A 20,076-nucleotide genomic window follows, 5' to 3' on the forward strand; every position below is an offset into this window, starting at 1 on the left:
ATGTCAATTTTAAAGTAGTATCAGACCTCATTTGAACTTTTGTCAGTATTATATGACATAATCCTTACAAGCTGAGGTTTCTGTAAACTGAGGTTTCTTGACTGGCACAGCAACAGAGGGTCATTTCATACTAAAAAGAGAACATGAGATATTGGAAACATCGTGGTTAGATTGGAGACTGAGGCTCCTAACAAAATAAAATTTGATGAGAAGCATCATTTGATGTAGCACATGACTTGAGAAATACAATTACAAAGTCAACACATTGACTGAAATAATGGTCTCGTGCTGCTGGTCTGTTTCCTTTGGTATTATTTTATGAATTAATTAACAGATTTAGAAATCATATTTTCCCAAGTCTATGCAGTACCACTTAACACTCAATTAGTGTATTACCGAACAGACCAAACAATCATCACAATGGGTTTTTCAAAAATTCAACAGGGCAATTCCTTCCACATTTCCTCCTTACCAGTAAAATAAGCAGGCCAGAGAGAACATGTTTCTGTGGCTGGCAACAGATTCCAGCAATTTTCCAACAGCTACACTTTGATGGATTAATACTACCACTCTTAATCAATCGATGAGACCATATTGATTTTCTACAAATGCCCAGCCATTGTTAAACCAGTAATGGTAATCCTTATGACTTAATAGGTTACCATAGCAACAGTGCAACCTGTAAGCAGCACCTGTAAGTTTAGCTGTAAGTGCTTATAGCTAAAAATACAAGCTCAGTGACCTCCATTTGCTATCAAATTGTGATAAGATGCAACTTGTTACCTTAACTTTTTGAAAATTTAAGGTTGCTCTGAACCTCCTCCACAGAATTCTTTTAAACTTTGCAAGATGTACAATCTTATCATGCTTATCACAATTCGACTATTAAAAATAGGGATCATCAAGCTTAAATTATAATTGTTTGGTTTGGTTCTGCTTTGTTTTTAGCGAGGCAAAATCATATACAAGTTGGCAGATCTTCTGATTGAATGCAAAGATCAGATCCTAGATGCCAACTCTAAAGATCTGGAAACTGCGCGTTTTGAGGGGCGACTTTCAGCTCCCATGATGGCCAGATTACTTTTGACTCCATCTAAACTGGAAAACCTTGCACAGGGATTGAGGCAAATTGCTGATTCTTCGCACAATATCCTGGGTCGTGTGCTGAAACGAACCAAGATAAGTGATGGTTTAGAACTTAAACAAGAAACTGTTCCCATTGGAGTGCTACTAGTCATCTTTGAATCCCGTCCAGACGCTCTGGTTCAGGTACTACTTCTGCACTTATCAGTATACTAAGAAGGTTTCACTGTTATGTCTAAAAGTTCATGGGAATAAAAGTTTAGAGATGGATGTATATCTTTACCAAAGTGACAATGTTAGGATGAAATTCATGATTATAACAGGACAGATCCATTACAAAATTGACGAATGGCTTTTTCATTCACCATTTTACATTTACATCGACATTTCCAGACTGCAGCTAGGCTAGACTGATAAATTTGGGCTCTTACAAAAGTAGTGAAAATATTTCTGTAGAGCTGACATAAAGCTTATAGTTAAAAATGTAATGTAGCCCAATGCATAACACCATAATTAAATTCTTTTTCCATCAAGCTTTCAAGCAATAGTTTTCACTTAGCAAAATACAGAGAAACACATGCCTCATAGCCTTCAACATAAGTAAATAAAATCTACATAAATTTCAGAAACAGAGTTTCTAGAACTGAGCGCTATTACATTGGCAAAACTTTTGAAGGTTATACTTTCTTTGTGACTGATTGCGGCCACAAGTTTCAACATTTCCCTGTCAATGTACTTTTAAATTGTTGGGTACATTTTTTCTGTGCTTTCATTTTTAGTGCAGAATGCACTATTGGGATGGTTTTGGGGGCTGCTATCTGCTAATTCACAAAGGTAGTAAGCCACTAAGGCAATAATTAACTAAGGTAATAAGCCACTAAAGGAATAAACCACTAAAGCGCTAATTCACTAAGCCCTAAGCCACTAAGGCAATACTTCACTAAGGCACTAAGCCACTAAGCTACTTAGCCACTAAGCCACTAAGCCACTGATGGACTAAAGAATTAAGGTAATAAGTCCTTAAGGCTCTACGCTGTAACTTAAATTAATTAATTAGTCTAGAGCTAGAGGCAAGGAAGTGGTGGGGGTGGGAAAAGTACATATGTACTCTACGTAAAACATGTTCCATATACGCCAGTTGAGTGTGAACATCGCAAAACTATACATTTGTTTCAGGCAACCCCTTGCTCTCCTTGTGGTACTATTCTCTTTAGAACAAAACCATTTAAGGATAAAAATAAGCAAAAGAAGTTTTACACAACATTTCGATGACTCCATGTCATCATTTTCAAGTGAAGAGAGAATACAATTGATAACTTAATATATACCATGCGAGGTGATAAAACGTAAAGGTGGAAAGGTGTACAGGTAAATGGTGACAAATTTAAATAAATAGTTTTGCACATACAGAGTTTGATTGTGTTTAAGCATGGCCTCTTCCTTATGAATAGCATTTCATAAATCAGACAGTCCAGTTTTCTGTTACACTTCAAAATGGAAAAGTTGTTGGCAAGGTCGTGGATGGTTTCTAGACCGTGGTCGTTCTTTAAGTGCTTGCTGATTGCTGAATAACAGTGTTCATCAATACGCTGAAATAAGTGTCGGCTGGTGTAGTTGACATACTCTGCATCACACAGATCACATTGATAATTATACAAAACGCATTGTTGGCTAATTATAGGTGGTTTGGGCCCACACATCTTGAGGTCTTCACATATTTTGCGACTTTTGAACACAGGTTTAAGAGTGTGAAAGCCTCGTCATTAAATGGTACAAGAAATGGCTACTCAAGACCATGTTATATTGTGCGTACCACCCGTCGTCCACATGGGAGTCTTTCAAATCTGAATGTGATCATCGCAAGATGACGTTTACTAACCTCAAGTACCCTGAACATCTCATCAATTCCACTATCTCTCACTTTGTCACCTCAGTGAGGTCTGAAAACCCTGAAAACCCTGAAAACCCTGTTCACCAAGTCAGCTGATGCAGCGAAAAGGCAATTATCAGATCTAAACAGCAAAATCGATCACATTCTTCAACCTTTGTTTAAGGCCATGCTTAAACACACAATGAGACTTCATATGGGCAAAACTATTTATTTAAATTTGTCACCATTTACCTGTACACCTTTACACCTTTACATTTTATCACCTGGCATGGTATATATTAAGTTATCAAATGAGTTTTATTCTCTCTTCACTTGAAAATGATGACATGGAGTCATCAAAATGTTGTGTAAAACTTCTTTCACTTATTTTATCCTTAAATGTAGAACAAAACCAGTTTGCTTTAAACACATGTGCAGGTTAGTTAGCGTTTTTGTCTTCTATATATTAGGTGGAGGATCCATTGCATACGGGATCACACACAAGCGTTGAGTGCTTTTCCTTATGGTAGTACTCAACATGTAAGATGCATGGGTTCTAGCATCATTAGTGTTATACACTATGTTTCCACAGTTTTAGTGGAGAGTGCACTATTGGAGTGGTTTTGGGGGCTGCCATCTGCTAAGGCACTAAATTACTAAGTGGAAAGTGTGCTAAGGTGTAAACTTTAATGTTTGTTTAATTAGTTAATTTCAATTAATTAATTTGTGTTACAGCAAGAGGGTGGGGTGGGATGGGTTAGGTACCTGTGTGCACAACGTAAAATGCGTTACACTTACGTTATTTCGTGGACAATATCAAAGCTGTACATGTGTTTCAAAAACTCCCTTGCTCTCCTTGTGGTGCTTTTCTCTTTAGAACAAATTAAAAGTAATTTGCTCGGAAGGCATGCGCAGATTAGGTATTGTTCATGTTGACTATACATTAGGTGGAAGATACATACAGGATCATACAAGAACATTGAGTGCTTTTCCTTGTGGTGGAACCCAGCATGTAAGATGCATGCATTCTAGAATCGTTAGGGGTATACAGCTGTTTTGACAAAGGTTGTCCAAAGAAAGCGTAAAAGCGTACGCGACGATGCCCAGGGGTAGTCTTTTTTTAAACATCCAATAAATTTCAATAAAAGCTCAGAACAATACCTTGACCATACAGTGAAGACTTGAGATGGCAGGCAATATGGATGAAAGAGTTTTTAGGACACGGCATTGACGAGGTAGCAGCTGCTTTGTACATGTTGCCAAAAACCATTCTTTGCTACGTATCAAAATGCCTGAATTCTGGTGAATTGAAAGCAGAGACTTTGGGACAACCGTTAAATAGTTTTCTTATGCACCTGCACGTGGAGTTTGTAATGATGGAAGCGGTACTTGACCACCCGGAAAAAACCCTCTCAGAAATTGCACAGAATATCTTTGACATGCAGAGTATTTTTAGTGCAGAGTACACTATTGGGATGGTTATGGGAGCTGCCTGCCACAAAGGACTAAGGCGCTATGGCACTATGGTGCTATGGCACTATGGTGCTATGGCACTAAGGTGTAAACTTTAATGTTTGTTTAATTAATTAGTTTCAATTAATTAATTAGTCTAGAGGCAACGAAGTAGTGGGGGTAGGGTGGGAAAGGTACATGTGTACTCTACGTAAAACACATTTCATCGCCGTCACTTAGCTTTGAACATCGCAAAGCTATATATTTGTTTCAGGGAACCCCTTGCTCTCCTTGTGGTACCATTCTCCTTAGAACAAAACTAATTTGCCCTAAACACATGCGTAGATTAGTTAACGTTCGTGGCTTCTATATTAGGTGAAGGATACATTGCATACGGAATCACGCACAAATGTTGAGTGGTTTTCCTTATGGTAGAGCTCAACATGTAAGACGCATGCGTCCTAGCATCGTTGGTGTTATACACTATCTTTCCATGCAGTATTTTATATATCATGTCATGTGACCAAGGACGGCAGTTATTTTTCAGGTAGCGCCAATTGTCCCTTTTTATTGCAAAAGTGAAATGTTACTGTGGCTGCGTAGCTTTTAGAATTACACACAGGTCGGTTCAACAAATATCATCTGCTGTTTTCAATCTACAATAGTGTGCTTGTCGTGGTTCAAATGTATTGCTTCTCCTTAGCGGCTTGTTTATTTCTTGCCTTAATTGTGTCTGTAAGAGAGACCAAAAAATTCCCAAGTTAGTGGCTTTAATACTCCGCAAATTGTAAATTTGAAACAAAAGAAACCAGGAAAATGCTCAAATATTGCTGCAGACACTGTGGTACCTGATGAAAGTGCAAATTAATTTAATCAGTCTTTGAGGAGACTCATTCATATTGGCCAAGTAGCGCTGTTTATCTTCAATACTTTTCATTGAAATGCTTCTCAGCCATCAATATCGTGTGTTAATTTTGAATTTTTTTATTGTTAACAACAAAGGTGGCAACAGAAAAAGAAAGTGGTATTTCGTGACAATCTGATAATTAAATTAGTTCTTGTTCATCGGTAAAAATTTGCATTTGTAGTGAAACAACATCGTTTCTGTTCCGTTTCTTGATCACTACATCAGATATTTAACTTTCTTTCATTTATCTCCAAAAAACAAGGACATCTTCCGTATGTTTTGGAGAAAACAAGGGTTTCATATTACATGGCTTTTCGAGGAAAACAAAAGTATCAAGTTACAAAGTTGACGTGAAGAGCTAAATTGTCGCATTTGCTGCTTCAGCGTATTATTGAATTTAAAATGGACGAAAATCAACATAAAACACCAGTAGTAATTTGTGCGTAATTTTTGGACCCTGAATTAAAATTCGACCTTGAAACATACACACTGCAAAGGGGAAAAGCTGTAGCAGACTACCAAGGTAGACACAAACCAGAAGTGAACCGAGCAGGGGTGAGTACTTATGGGACTACTGTACTAGAGCTATCAATTGCGCTCTGCACTATCTGAGTTGTCTCACTAGTTAATGACCTTTTTTACAACAGTTACTGTTCATGTAAATTATGAATTTGGCTCAATTTAATTATAAAGAGCTCAGTTCTGTCAATAGCTTGTCCTTCTGTGAGGAAAACTCATTTTCGTCAAGAACACGATCATTGTTCAAACTCTTGAGGTCCTTCAGCTGCTGAAGGATGGCACTACGGATACCTGTCTAAACCAAAAATAAATTAGCTGATTAGTTAAAACTGAATACATGCAGACAAAAAAATCCGTCTGTAGGATAAATGTTAAGATGCCAACCTTTTTTTCAATGTCCGTAGAATTCCCGGTGAATTCATTGCTGGATGGTTGGGTGTGTTTGACCGAACTTCTCACCTTCCCAGTAAAAAATGGGACACCCGGAGGGTTGTCTTTGTCGTCGTGGGTTCCGTTTACGTGAAACAAAAAAACAACCCCAATACCTGCATTTTAATTGCCACACAAATGAACTCCAAGATGAGCAGCAGTTCATTTCTTCAAATTTCGTAAAATAGTAAGTACAGTAGGTATCAAGCAATGTTTTCAGGAAAATCAGAGATAAGTGATACGGAAGGAAAGAAATGTAATATCATATTTGCTTCCTGATTATCAAGCGCTTTGTTTCAGTGTATGATAATGTGTGCGTTACTCCATGTGCAGTTCATGCTATTTTTGTGTGCATATGGTTTGCCCAAAATTTTTATGAATAGCTGTCACATTTCTTCAACTCCTACTTTGAAAGTTAGTATTTTAACAATGTTACAAAATTAAAATGGTGTATTCTAATAATGAGAATTAAATTTGCCTAAGCTGACTGGAGGTGATCTGCAGGAAATTTAAATTTTCCTCACCATCATTTGTGCCCAGCATTGTAACTTGAATTCTGGAAGCTTGTGTTTTTTTTTCATAGTCTTGACAAGAAGGCGTCATAGCTACTCTCACTTCTTTCGTCACCATCTTCTTCACTTTCACTCAGTGCAGTAGTGGGGTTGGGTTTAGCTAACTTTAGAAAATGATAACGAGAGTTAAAAAAACCCTGCATGCAAGTGCGGCAGAACATGGCTTGTTTTATAGTGTCTGTAAACAATACCTTTATGTGGGTCCACCCAAAAGGTTATGATGCCATGCTTTGCCAAGGATAACACCTCAGCAAGCTGGATCTCCGATGATATGGAGTACTTTTTCTTTCCCTTGGCGTAGTACCCAATTTGGAATGTTGTGTCTGACGCAGGAGCGATTTCCCCTGTGCAGTTCTCGAGGAGGTATTGCTTTAAGGTGAACACATTTTCACGTAACGGCACACCCTTTACTGAATAGGTGTTGTACCTACTCTTGTTTGTTTCTTTTAACACACACAGACAGATATTCATAGTTCTACCTTCCATCGCGCTGAAAACTCATGAACTTGACAATGACACAGTGATCTACCACAACCCATAATGCCTTTCGGTATTGTTGCGTACACTTTAATGCTTTTATTGGACAACCTTTCTCGAAACAGCTGTACACTCTGTTTCCATCCCCAGAGAGACGCAGTTTGTTAGATGTCATGTGATGTGACCAAGGATGGCAGTCATTTTTCAGTTAACGCTACTTCTCCCATTTTCATGCGAAAAAAACTACTGTGACTGCATGTCTTTTGGAATTACCCCCAGGTCTGTTCAACAAATATCATCTCCCATTTTCAAACTACAATAATGAGTATGCCAAGGTGAAATAAAGAAGGGAAACGTATTGTTTCCCCATAATGGCCTGTTTATTTCTTCCTTTAGTTGTCTCTATGAGAAAGAAGGACCAATAATCTCCCGCGTCAGTGGCATTGAAACGTGTCAAATTGTAAATTTGTGACAAAGAAACCAAGAAAGTGCTCAAATATTGCTGCAGACTCTGTGGCACTTAATGAAAGTGCAAATTAATTTAGTCAGTCATCATAAAGATCAGTCTTCATATCATTCACTGACATAGGACATATCTCGGCCAATTAGCGCTGTTCACCTTCAATGCTTCTCTGGAATCGCTTCTTAGTTGTATTAACTGATATCATGGTTTATTAATTTTGAATGGTTTTATTGTTAACAACAAAGGTGGCAACAGAATAAGAAAGTGGTATTCTGTGACTACTTGATAATTAAATTAGTTCTTGTTTATCGATAAAAAGGAAATTTGCATTTTGAGTAAATTAAAATTGTTTCTCTCCCATCATTATTGTCTTCATCAGATATTTAAGAGCCACTGCCCATAATAAGGACCAAACAACGGCATGAGTCGAAAAATTGATTTTGCTCATTTTTTGTCCATAGATTGGCCCTAGCTAGAGAAAAAGACAGACCATAGTTAGTTTCTGCTAATGCACCTTTTTTGGAGGAAATTTGCAGAAAATGATTTTCCCCTGATTGAGCTCAAAATCTACTTCCGGTTATGCTGAATTTTCTGAAAATTTGATTGCTTCACGCGTTGCCCAACTGCTACTTGAGAATCTTTCAATGGTTTCTATATTAAGCTCAGGTCTTCATGGTATGCCTGAACGAAAAATAAAATAAATCTAGGTTTCGTTTGAGCCCTAAACGAGATCAAACAGAAACGCAAAATATTACAATGTGTTGCAAATGAATTATAGCACTAAAATATCACCATATTTTTCTATGGGCTATAACTTTAAATGCCATAAAAACACTTTCTACAGGTTAGCTATACACCCACCTGTTTGAAAATCAAAAAACATCTCTGGGCAAATGGTTTTAAGTCACCTGCCTTGGCCTTTGTTTTTTTATAAATTTTAGGTAAAATCAGGGTTTTTCAGCCAGGCCTCTAAAAGCACCTGAAGAATAACCCAAGCTGATTTTAATACATGTTTTACAACGACATAAAAGTGCTCCAATGGCGAAGTTTCAAGGAATTTGGATTTATGACACATGTCGAAAAATATCTCTGAATTTTATCCATAAATTAGGAATTCGACCCAGTAACTGAAAGGGATTTTTTTAAAAATTGTGTGTTTATTCTCAAATGGCACTCAAGTCAAGTTCTACCTATTTTGGATATCTGGATACTTTGTCTTCCAAGAAAAAGTATCGATAAGTGTTGGTTCTTCTTTACACAAGAATGCAAATTAAGTTTAGATTACTACATGTAATTTTAAGCTTTTGCAATCAGCCATTTTGGTGACTGTGTAGGCGAAAATCGTTTTCTTCAATTTTCTTGAATTTAAAGCGCTTCTAGGTCCAAAAAACTACATCACGTTTCATATCTATCTTTGGGCTTTTTGTGGATGAAAAGAGAGAAAAATCGATTTTTCGACTTCTACTGCTAAATTCAAATTTTGCTTGGTTTTCGGTGACATTTGGTCTTAAATATTCCTAAGACTCTGTGGCAGCAAGTTAAACCGCAAATTAATTAGGTTAGACTTTGAGGCAACACAGTAGCTCTTTCGTTGACTCCTTGCGTGGTTCAAAGAAGTAAACTTATGACTCTCTTAAAGTGACTGGCAAAACTTTTCTGTAACTGACTTTTTTGACCAGAAAGGCTCTCAGGTATTGGGAAGGGTAATGTGACAAGGAAACTTCCCAAACTCTGCAGATTTCATGGCATCTTATAGAATTTATACAGTTTTTCATTTGTTTGGTTGGTTCAAGTTTCAAGTTAGGTAACACTGTTTACTTTCAATAATGTCTTCTTGTTTAAATGGGTTTTGAAATGGATATTAATTTGAAGTGGTTTTGTGGAATATCAAAACCAAAAAAAAGTACGATCATTGCTGGCAACAGAATAAGACCGTGCTATTTCATGATGATGTCATAATAAAATTGGTTCGTGTTATAAAATGAGTCAGAAAAATTATCCAGAATCCACTAATGGATTGTTAAAATCAAAAGCTCGATATCACGTTTCCTAAGGAAAATCAAATTCTTAAGTTGTTTTCTTTTTCACTGTACATCGTAACCAAACAAACTTGTTGGATTAACCCTATCATTACTGTTAAGAAGAGTCCACTGAGTGCTGCTACCCCCAGGGGCTTTTAATTCACACAAAAAATAACTCTTGCACATTTTGTGTGCCTATGTTTTTTATAAGGTTGCTGCACTTGCTATCAGCACAGCAAATGGACTATTACTGAAAGGGGGCAAAGAGGCTTACTATAGTAACAAGTGTCTGCATAGTCTTGTTGAAGAGGCTCTAGCAATGTTTGTTCCACCAGAGACCATTAGTTTGGTAAGTTTCTTTAATATATAGATTAAACTAAGCCTAAAGTTATTAATTATAATTAAGCTAACCCAGGATAAGCGAGAATTTTGATTTGAATTTTGTAACTTTGCGGTGAGGTTTTCTCTATTTTGTTTGGCCTTCTGTTTTGAGTTTGAATAATCTCAAAATACACAAAACAAAAGCAGTAAAAAACATTTGTCTACAAGAAAAATTTATACCTCGGTTAACATTTAATCCTGGGTTAGCATTAACCAGCTGTGGAACAACCCGGCCCTGTTTACAACAAGGTAACCTGACATGAGCCCGCTATCCAACTGAAAACCAGCACTTGGTCAGTAGTCAACTTCAAAAAACCTGTTACCTTGATGAGCTCTAAACTTGAACCCCCGACATGGTCAGGTGATACTGGTCAGCAGATACCTTGTTTTGATAAGTGTCAATTGACCATAACATGGATGTCCAATATCAAAGGAGGACAAGGCTGCATATCTCTTTCACCCTAATGGCTGAAGTAGGGCTGCCATCTTGTACAACTCCGTCATCGTCGCTGTCATGCATACGACCCCACAAGCAATACTGCTAGCCATGATAACCACAAGAAAATCAATTCATGGGTTTCCTTTTCCTTCCTATATGAGTATGGGGCTCTGCTTGGCTTCGGGCCACCAGAGCTCTGCTATAAATTTAAATGTCTAACCGGTTTATAGTGTTGTAAATAGATAGAAAACAGATCAATCATAGTAAGAGAGGAAGATACATTAGCCTTAGCTGCCTTCAAATTTTTGAGGAAGTTGTGTCACTGGTGGCTGGATGTTATCAGCTCCATGTACACCAGCAGTTTTATTGAGAACAAATGCACTTAAGGGGCATACCCAGGAATAATAGTGACTTGGAGGTGCTTTTGCGGGTTTGAAACTTGCGTCCTGAGGACCTCTTGAGGTTAGAACTTTTGTGTTGACTGTGTTGGGTGAAACATAATGGTAAGGACTTTCTAAGGGTTTTCATTGCAGAGGGTACCTAAACATAATTACCAATGTATGTTGTTTGTATACTTTGCTTATGGTTCTTCTGTATTATGTACCCTTTTGATAGGTCAGTACTCGAGAAGATGTAAATGATCTTCTTCAATTGGATAAGTATGTGGACTTAGTTATTCCACGGGGTTCCAGTGAGATGATTGAGCGTATTCAGTCAGAGAGTAAAGGAATTCCTGTGCTTGGACATGCTGAGGGTATTTGCCATGTGTATGTAGATAAAGATGCTGACCTCGAAATGGCAACAAATGTTGGTAAAGTATCAGTTTTATGTTTTATTTTAAATATAGTAATTTAAAATGATTCCATTGAAAAAGAGTATCTAAAGTTTTGTAAGACTTGGTCCAGTTTGAAATTGTGTTATGGCTATTATGATTAAATACATAGAAAATGGTGATCACCATGCTCTTTCGCACAGATTGGGTGGCCGTAATGATAACTATTCGACTTACAAAGTTTCCTTAGGGACCCTGGTAACTATAGCCCACATAGCAGGCGTTAAAACGGGAGGGGGAAGAGGAGGCAAAGCACACATGGAAGGAGGGGGACTGGGAGAAAGGAAGAATGCTTGCTATAAGAACCCCCTTGTGTTCATTTCTGCATTTGCTGATGAATGCAAAATTCCTATTGACTAATAGTTAGTTAGTAACTATTAATTGTTAGTTGCACAATCTCATCAAAAACAACCAACAATAGTCGCGGACGAAGATACATAAGTAAGAGATTTAAATCTTGCTAGTGTGAGCAAATGTACGTTAAATTTACGTGAGCAAATTTATGTTAAAACCAGAGCAAGAATCGATCGTGACAGCTCTTTAAGCTGGATGAGCTGTTTCTGACAGTTTTGCCTGCAAGATACTGCAAAAGTCTAATTTGTCAAATGTTTGTTCTTGCCAAGAGCTATGAACTGAATGGGAAAGCGTTGATTCTTGTTATTTGACCTTTGAAAAGTAGCTTTGAAAGAACAGCTGCAGGGGATGGAATCACTAGGCTATGCTTCTGCCGATTGCTCCAATTTTTCGGTGTTATTCGCTGTTGGGAATTTTAAATACTAGCTATCTTCCACTGCCTGGCAATTCATGGCCAAAGCAGCTTTGGCGTTGCTAGCCTGCTTGAATTTCAACCATCTGTATAACAGTATAATTCTCTGGTGTTTCTGATTTTGCAGCCACAACTTCTACAGATACGTTTAGACTAGTTTTCCATTGAATTAAAGCAAGCAGAAGAACAAAAGTTGGTCAACACGGTCTCTGGACTTTGTAAATAAAATTTCAAAAGATGCTCTCTGCTTTTGCACCAGGCTCGATACCACAGAACTTGCAGAAATTATTGCAACCGTATTCCTTCTTTTTATTCCATATTTTTTAACTCTTTGTGGGAGTAGAGCAACCTCGCTCCCAGGGTCTCTCATCTTACCCCCCCCCCCCCTCAGGGTGAGCAAGGAGAGACCCTGGTTGGGTCTGGTTGGGTGTCTCCCAGAATCTGGGAGATTTCAATTAAATTATTGAAGGGAGGGTCGCCCTAGTAGGAATTTTGTCTATACTTAGCCTATGGGAGTGCAGGATGAGTTGTGACCAACATAAACCAGGAATGATATGATGTTCTGCTTCCTCCGATAGAGGAAATCCAAGTTGCTGTAGGTTGTGTGGTTTGGTTCAGTTAGGGATGTTACATATTTTAAAAATCTCCTCAAGAAGGCAAATGAATAATTGCACACCGCGGTCGAGGCTCTGTATGGAAGATCTTTGACACATCTGTACCTTGGAAAAAATTAAAACTGGCTTTATATTCGACCGAAAGAAGGCTAGAAAAAAAGTTTTGTGTCCTTAAAAAATCTGTGTACATGATGGGCCTACACAACTCCAACGGTTCATGACAACTGTCTGCAACTGTGCATTTGCCATTCTCTTTTAATTTTTGGTCTCTCAACCTTTCTTTGCCTCACGCGGGTTTCTGAGCGGTACTTTATGCCATGTTATTAGGAGAAATGATAATTATAAGTAGAGTGAGCCTTTTGACCATGTCTTGAAATTTAAAGTGCCACTGAAACGAAATTTTCGTATGTGAGATTTTTGCTTAGTAATAAAGTTTCAACCTTGGAAACACTGCGGACTTTTTTTTCGCATACGGTAAGCGAAAACTGCTTTTTCAGCCGTTCGAAGTTGGCTGGTTAAGCCCAAAATTGGCGGCCATCTTGGCGCGGCCAAAACAGCCTAGTGACGTCACTTGTTGTATTACTCTCACGCCACGCTGAAAATTTAGAGTGATTATGGGAGAAGAGAATACTGTTCGAAGCCCCCAAAAAACATCTTAAGGACATCTCAGAACTGTAAAGCAGATAATCACAGTACCCTCAGACAAGAAGAGGTGGAGAGTCGATCCTGGGGCTTTTCAGTCTATTTAATTGGATATTTGCGGGATATTTTATGTAAGCAAGCAAACGAGTGGGAGTTCTTAGATCGCAAAATGATCGGGACTCTTGGTGAAATGGCCAGCACTCGATTAAACAATACCTACACTCATAAAGTAAAAAAGACATGAAAACAAGAGAAAGCGGCTTTTGAAATTATTATCCGGACTGCTGCTGCACGAATCGCAGCAACAACGCTTCGAGTTTCGAGTCGCTTCGCTTCGAGGAAACCGGACGCTTTGTGAGTTTCACCGCGGACGAGATTGTGCTACAGTGACCCTTAGTCCAGTTGCATCTGTTACATCCTACAAGTTATCAAATCAGCAACAATTTAAGAAACCCTCTTCTTTTATGTGAGGGAGTGAATTTAAACTATAAAGGTAAACTAAGCTGCCATGACCCTACAGGTATGTTTTCAGGAAACGAGAGAAAGCGTGACAATGTCGACGGCGAAAGGTGATATATGCAAATTAGTTCAAATTCTGTTTAATAAACCTTCGAAAGGAGTGTAAACTAGTGACGTTTTAACGAATTGCTTTGAATTTGGATACCATTAAATGAAGATCATAGACATAAGTATGTGCTAAAGAACTCAAAGTAATCCATCGACCGTGAAATATTGCAGTTGGGAGGTACGTGTAAAAGAGAAGCGAAATTCGCGCTTTGTTTACACTGATACGGATGCGACGATAAAGCAAACCCTGCTGCGGATCACAATTTTCAAAGATACATTTTGTCTACCACAAGAACTCTCACTTATTAGTATCATAAAAAGATGCCCTCTGTGCAAAGAAGTACTCGACTCAAAGCTTGTGGACCGTTAATAACTTCGTGATTGTGCGGATGGCTGATGCGCTTACGGCTTTTACTGCAGTAAAGTTGCCGAGGATATATTCGAAGCTTGTGTAATAGACCTTAGATAAACGTGAGAATCCAAATTTCAGAACCAGGCTGAAAACAGACGACGAAATATCGTGTTTAGGCTTAGGACGTGATATAAAAGTTGCCACACTCGTCTTCGAAATCTCCAATCGAGTACTCAAGATGTTCAAAAAGTAACTGAGCTGTTCTAATCTGTAGCATTTATTTTGGTGAATCTACACTCTTTGGCGCCCTCCAACGTTCATGATATGTATTTCCTGTCAAGACTGGACAGAAATTACAAGGTAGAAAACTAGCAGGTATCGACAATATGAAAAATAGACTTGAATAAATCAAGTGAAAACAAGAGAGAATCTATAGCGCTTCTTGCGTGAATACAACCAGTGACGTCACAAGGTCCTTAAATTCGGTTCCAGAGCCCGGACACAGTTTTGCTCCAAAAAGTCGATTTCAGCAGCTAAAAAAAGCACTTTCCGTTAGGATTTAACAGAAATAAAGTTCACCATTATTTTAAGCACGTTTGAAACTACAAATTGGGCTAATAAAAGAGAGTATGAAAATTTCGTTTCAGTGGCACTTTAAGATGATTTATTAAATCGTTTTTACAGGTATCCATGTAGTTTTGAAAGCTTTCTAAATAACTTACAAAAAAGTGCTGTACAAGTTAAATCAAGGCTTGAAATAGTAAAATAGAATGCTGAATTGAATTAACTAAGCTTACAGCATGACAATATTTTCATAAAAAGGAATTAGTTTTTTGTAAGTATTCATTCAAGAAATATACTGAATAAAGAAGAGGAAAAGCTCGACAAAAATAAGTCCTTAGCTTTTCAACAAAGCCAACTCTTTCTATGTCAAGGGTGGACTGTCATTGTCATCTGAAGAGTCAAATATGCATTTTATTCGTTTATAAGTTTGCTGTTTATGTCCTTCTGTTGAAGACGAGGAAGAGTTGATATTGATGGTGAAATTTCCTCCATAAAACTCAGCACACTTGAATAGCCCTGCTGCTGTTGGCATTGGACTTTGTTACTTCGTTGTTTCAACAAGATAGTGTGTTACAGTTTGAACCATTAAAGTTGAGCCACTCAATATTCTTGACATGCTTTTCTGTTGTTCTTGTGAAACATGACTGTAGTTGTTAATACTCTGCACATTTTTGTGTCCTGATAACTGCATTATATGACTAGGAGGAATATTCTTATCATTTAATGTTTGAATCATTCATTTTCGAGCGCTGTGGTTCGTAAGGTGAGAGTTGTCAAGACCGACCTTCTCAGCCATTGTTTTCATTAGACTGTTAAGTTTGTTAACTCCCATTGCATTGGCTTTAAACCAAATTTTATCAGACTTTTTTTGTAGCTTGATTAACACCCAGATAAAAGGGTGCATCTGGTTTGTTCATGAACTGTGGTCTCTTTTCAGAATAGATCTTGAAAACAACAACAGAATCTGGTTCATGCGGTAAATCTGGAGTCGTGAAAGCTTTAGGTTCGATTGGTCGGACATTACATGGATCAGCTTCACTTCTGGTTTTAGTTTGTCGTTCAGAAAAATGTAAATATTCAGTGCCATCTGCATGTTTTATGAGCTGAACGTCTCCCCAGCACATTTGCCGATGCTCTCCACATCCTTTAGTCCAAAATGCAGTGAATTGAAGAGCGAAAGTGTGTTTATCACTGCTTCTCCATTTGAAATTCCCAGGAGGTTTTTTCGTAGAGAATATTGATCTCATCATCGCTCAGGGCTTCTGCTGCATTAGGTCTATTACCTTTGCCCTCCTTTTTAAGTTACTTGTTTTTAGCTTCAAGACATTTTTCTTGCGCATTCAAAAGCAACTACCTCGATGACACTGACGGGATATTTGCATTCTTTCAAATGTCAATTAAAACTTGACAACAGACCTCTAAGACTTGAAGGTTCACAGTCTTTGCCATCTTTTCACTTCACACTAAGGATAAACTCACAGAGATATTCGTTCAATTCTTTGGCTTCGATGTCTTCAGGATTTCTTTGGTCGTGTTTTTCTAGCTACGGAGGTTTGCACGCAAGGAACTTGAACTTGTTGAATGAAATCAGTGTTATGTTTTGACAAGTCTCTCCTGATTGGTCGAAATGCCTTATGCATGTGTGAGAAAGCCATTTCGCTGCTGTGACTTGCTATTAGAATTTTTTAGGCTGGTTTTCTTATGAAGAAAACTGTGAATAAATTTCACTATCTGTATTAAATAAACGCCCTTTTTGCACAAAACCCTTCATTTATCTTCGCCTAGCTTTTCCAGTCAGAGACTGCCGTAACTTTACTTCGAAAAAGCTATACATTTGTCTAGAGAGCTTGTCATGTTTTTTTGCATCAATTTGATCACGCACATTCAAAGGGGAAACAACAATTACTAGGGGATGAAATTGCACTGCTCGACGTCCACAGTTTATATATGACTGTCTTTTTGTAAATCTAGTGACTAGGACGGCAACAACATCATGACCACGGTAAATTGCATCGAGACAGACTTGCATAACCTTAAGATAAACGTGGAAAAAGATACCATTCAAAATTTAAGCCCAAAGGCTACTGTTGCAGGTAATGGTGGTCACAGCGTGATGCTTTGAATTCGACAAAGTGCAATGCGACAAACTGCCTGATTACAGAGGACCCCTCCCTGATGTTCTCAATTGCCAACCAGGGTCTCTCCACTCTTGCTCACGGGATGATGAGAGACCCTGGAAACGAGGTTGGGAGTAGAGGACATTTCCACGCTAAAATAACCTCATGGTTGTTTCTTATGTTGAGATTTTCCCATTTTTCACACCTTGCTAATTAATCACTCCAGGGAATACATTCAATTGACTAAATTCCCGCAAAAAGTCAGTCATCCGGACAGGTATGCACTAGTTTTTGATTGGTGAACCTGTTGGCAGTAATTGACAGTTGATAAAATCAGATTACATGAAAATTGGTGGACGTATGCAAAAAGTGCAGTTCTTATAGCAGGTATTCCTTCTTCCCCTTCTTCCTTACATTTTTTGCCTTCCAACCCAATCCCCTTCCCCATTTATGCCTGCAACCTAGGCCATAGTAACTGCGGGGGTGGTTCTAATTTCTGGGAAAATGATTTTTTTGCTTAAAGATATTGGAGCTGTTCAAAAAAACATCAGACTTCTATATAACATAATAAGCTATTTTAATTGCAAATAGATTAATGTTCTAAAACAAATGAGAGAATTTGCTGCATACGCGCATACCTAGCATTTCCATTTCCATTTGGAATCTTTTTCTTTCCATCAATAACTAATAAAGAAGACTGACTATCGCTGGAAAATACCTCAAATGTAAATGCCCTGCAATCGGAAATGTTGTCTGGGCCATGTTTAGCTGGCAATGATAAGTCTTTTTTACCTTTGGGTCACAGCTTGTGAGTAGAGAGATCAAATAAAGCCGGACTATTTACAGTGCCACACAAATCTTCTACATACGTGTACACTAACCCGAGGAACCAGCGAAACCCTTCTTGCAGCTATTTTGTCCACCAAACTTACATGCTCTTGGTGACAACAGAAGTCAATAATCCTAAACCAAGAAGACAAACAATAAGGTCTTGTTTGGAAATGCAGTGGACGTATAATAAAGGCAAATTACACAAAGCATTTGTACATTGATCTATTCACTTCACTTCCATTCACCATCACACATGCCACTTAATACAGGAATTGCGCCCTATTAAAGAGTTAACCATTTCCAGACACGAAGGGGATGCCATGATGTTGATGCCATGAGAGTCTCGTCACTGAATGATGATGTCATGAAAAATTTTGATGTATTAGTTTCAGTTGCAATGCATTATGGGAAGATATTCATTCCTCCTCTGGGTTGGGGGTATGTTATGAGCGGGTCAATGGATGAGTGAGTGAGAGATGTATGTATGTCACACCAATAATAATAATAATAAATAAATAAATATTTATATAGCGCCTATCCATGCCTGCTCTAGGCGCTGTACAATTTGCCAAAATGAGCTGTACTAATCTTAATAATTAAAAATGTGCATTTAAGAAAGTAATAAAAGTAAAAATTGCTAAGAATAATAAGTTTTCTTAAAAAGATGAGTTTTGAGTTTAGATTGGTGCTACTATAAACAAGCAATCAAATTGCCACCTGTAAAGGTGAACCATGTTTGTGAATATTTCATCCCAATTTTAGAACGGCCATCTTTGTTTTTTCTATAAACAGAACAGGTGTTGGCCTTACTCCAACATTTCCGATGCCTCGTTTACTGTGATTAAGCCCAGGACTTTATAGATGGGTTTCAAAAGATTTCAAAATTTGATGATCAGCCAAGGAATCACAGTCTTTGGTATATGTCATCAAGGCTTTGCTTTTTGCATTACTTGAAATTTCAAATGAAATGAGTCATAGCCGCTCGTCAACTTGGTGATTACTAGGACAGGAACAATTGTTTTTAGACAGTGCAGAATACACTTTTGCAATGGTGAGGGGGCTTTCATCCGTGATGGTATTCACCAGGTCAGTTCCCATCGATATCATTTGCATTACGTGTAGTTTATGAAAAAAGCTGAAACAATTTATCTTTGTGCAAGTGTCAATTAAGTAGCACTGTTTACTGAGTAATACTGTCTTCTCGTTAAAACATTTCTTGGAATCAATACTGAGATACTCATTTGAAGCAGTTTCTCAGTCAAAACAAAAGAAATTACTGATGGCTAGTTATGAATGAGAACACTGCTGGAGTTTTTGAAATGTGTTTTTGTTGCAGGTAGATGCAACAAGATATTTTTATTTGTTAGTTTTCACTTTTACTTTTGTTCTCACGCATGAGTAGTGTCAATTAAAACTGATGAATCGGTGACTCTGTTCACACGGTCAGAATAAACAAACAAGAAGCCAATCTAGGGGCACGTCCAGACTTGATATAAAGTATCTTGCATTAATGGCAATTCTTAAAAACAGAAATTTTTAGCACAGATTTTCTCTATAGTTTGTTAGTGCAGAGTGCACTATTGGGATGGTTATGGGGGTTGCCTGCCGCTAAGGAACTAAGGCGCTATGGCGCTATGGCACTATGGCCCTATGGCGCTAAGGTGTAAACTTTAATGTTTGTTTAATTAATTAATTTCAATTAATTAATTAGTCTAGAGGCAAGGAAGTAATGGGAGTAGGGTGGGAAAGGTACATGTGTACTCTACGTAAAACACATTCCATCGCCGTCGCTTAACTTTGAACATCGCAAAGCTATATGTTTGTTTCAGGTAACCCCTTGCTCTCCTTGTGGTACCATTCTCCTTAGAACAAAACTAATTTGCCCTAAACGCATGCGTAGATTAGTTAGGTTCGTGGCTTCTATATTAGGTGAAGGATACATTGCATACGGAATCACGCACAAATGTTGAGTGGTTTTCCTTATGGTAGAGCTCAACATGTAAGACGCATGCGTTCTAGCATTGTTAGTGTTATACACTATCTTTACGCGCAGTATTTTATATATCGTGTCATGCGACCAAGGACGGCAGTTATTTTTCAGGTAGTGCCAGTTGTCCCTTTTTATTGCAAAAGTGAAACGTTACTGTGTCTGCGTAACTTTTAGAATTACAAACAGGT

General features: G+C 38.0%; 1 protein-coding gene across 2 annotated transcripts in view; it reads left to right on the forward strand.

Moving 5' to 3' along the window:
• Positions 1-20,076, forward strand: part of LOC145479968 (delta-1-pyrroline-5-carboxylate synthase-like) — a 192,779-nt gene that overhangs the window by 126,714 nt on the left and 45,989 nt on the right. For both annotated transcript variants that reach the window (XM_081458450.1, XM_081458451.1), the window contains 3 exons: positions 949-1,269; positions 10,005-10,142; positions 11,229-11,424. In XM_081458450.1, the coding sequence (XP_081314576.1) occupies positions 949-1,269; positions 10,005-10,142; positions 11,229-11,424 (655 nt within the window). The remainder of the gene's footprint in view (positions 1-948; positions 1,270-10,004; positions 10,143-11,228; positions 11,425-20,076) is intronic.

The sequence above is a fragment of the Orbicella franksi genome, chromosome 2 (genome assembly GCF_964199315.1).
Source record: "Orbicella franksi chromosome 2, jaOrbFran1.1, whole genome shotgun sequence".
In the NCBI taxonomy this organism is placed as follows: domain Eukaryota; kingdom Metazoa; phylum Cnidaria; class Anthozoa; order Scleractinia; family Merulinidae; genus Orbicella; species Orbicella franksi.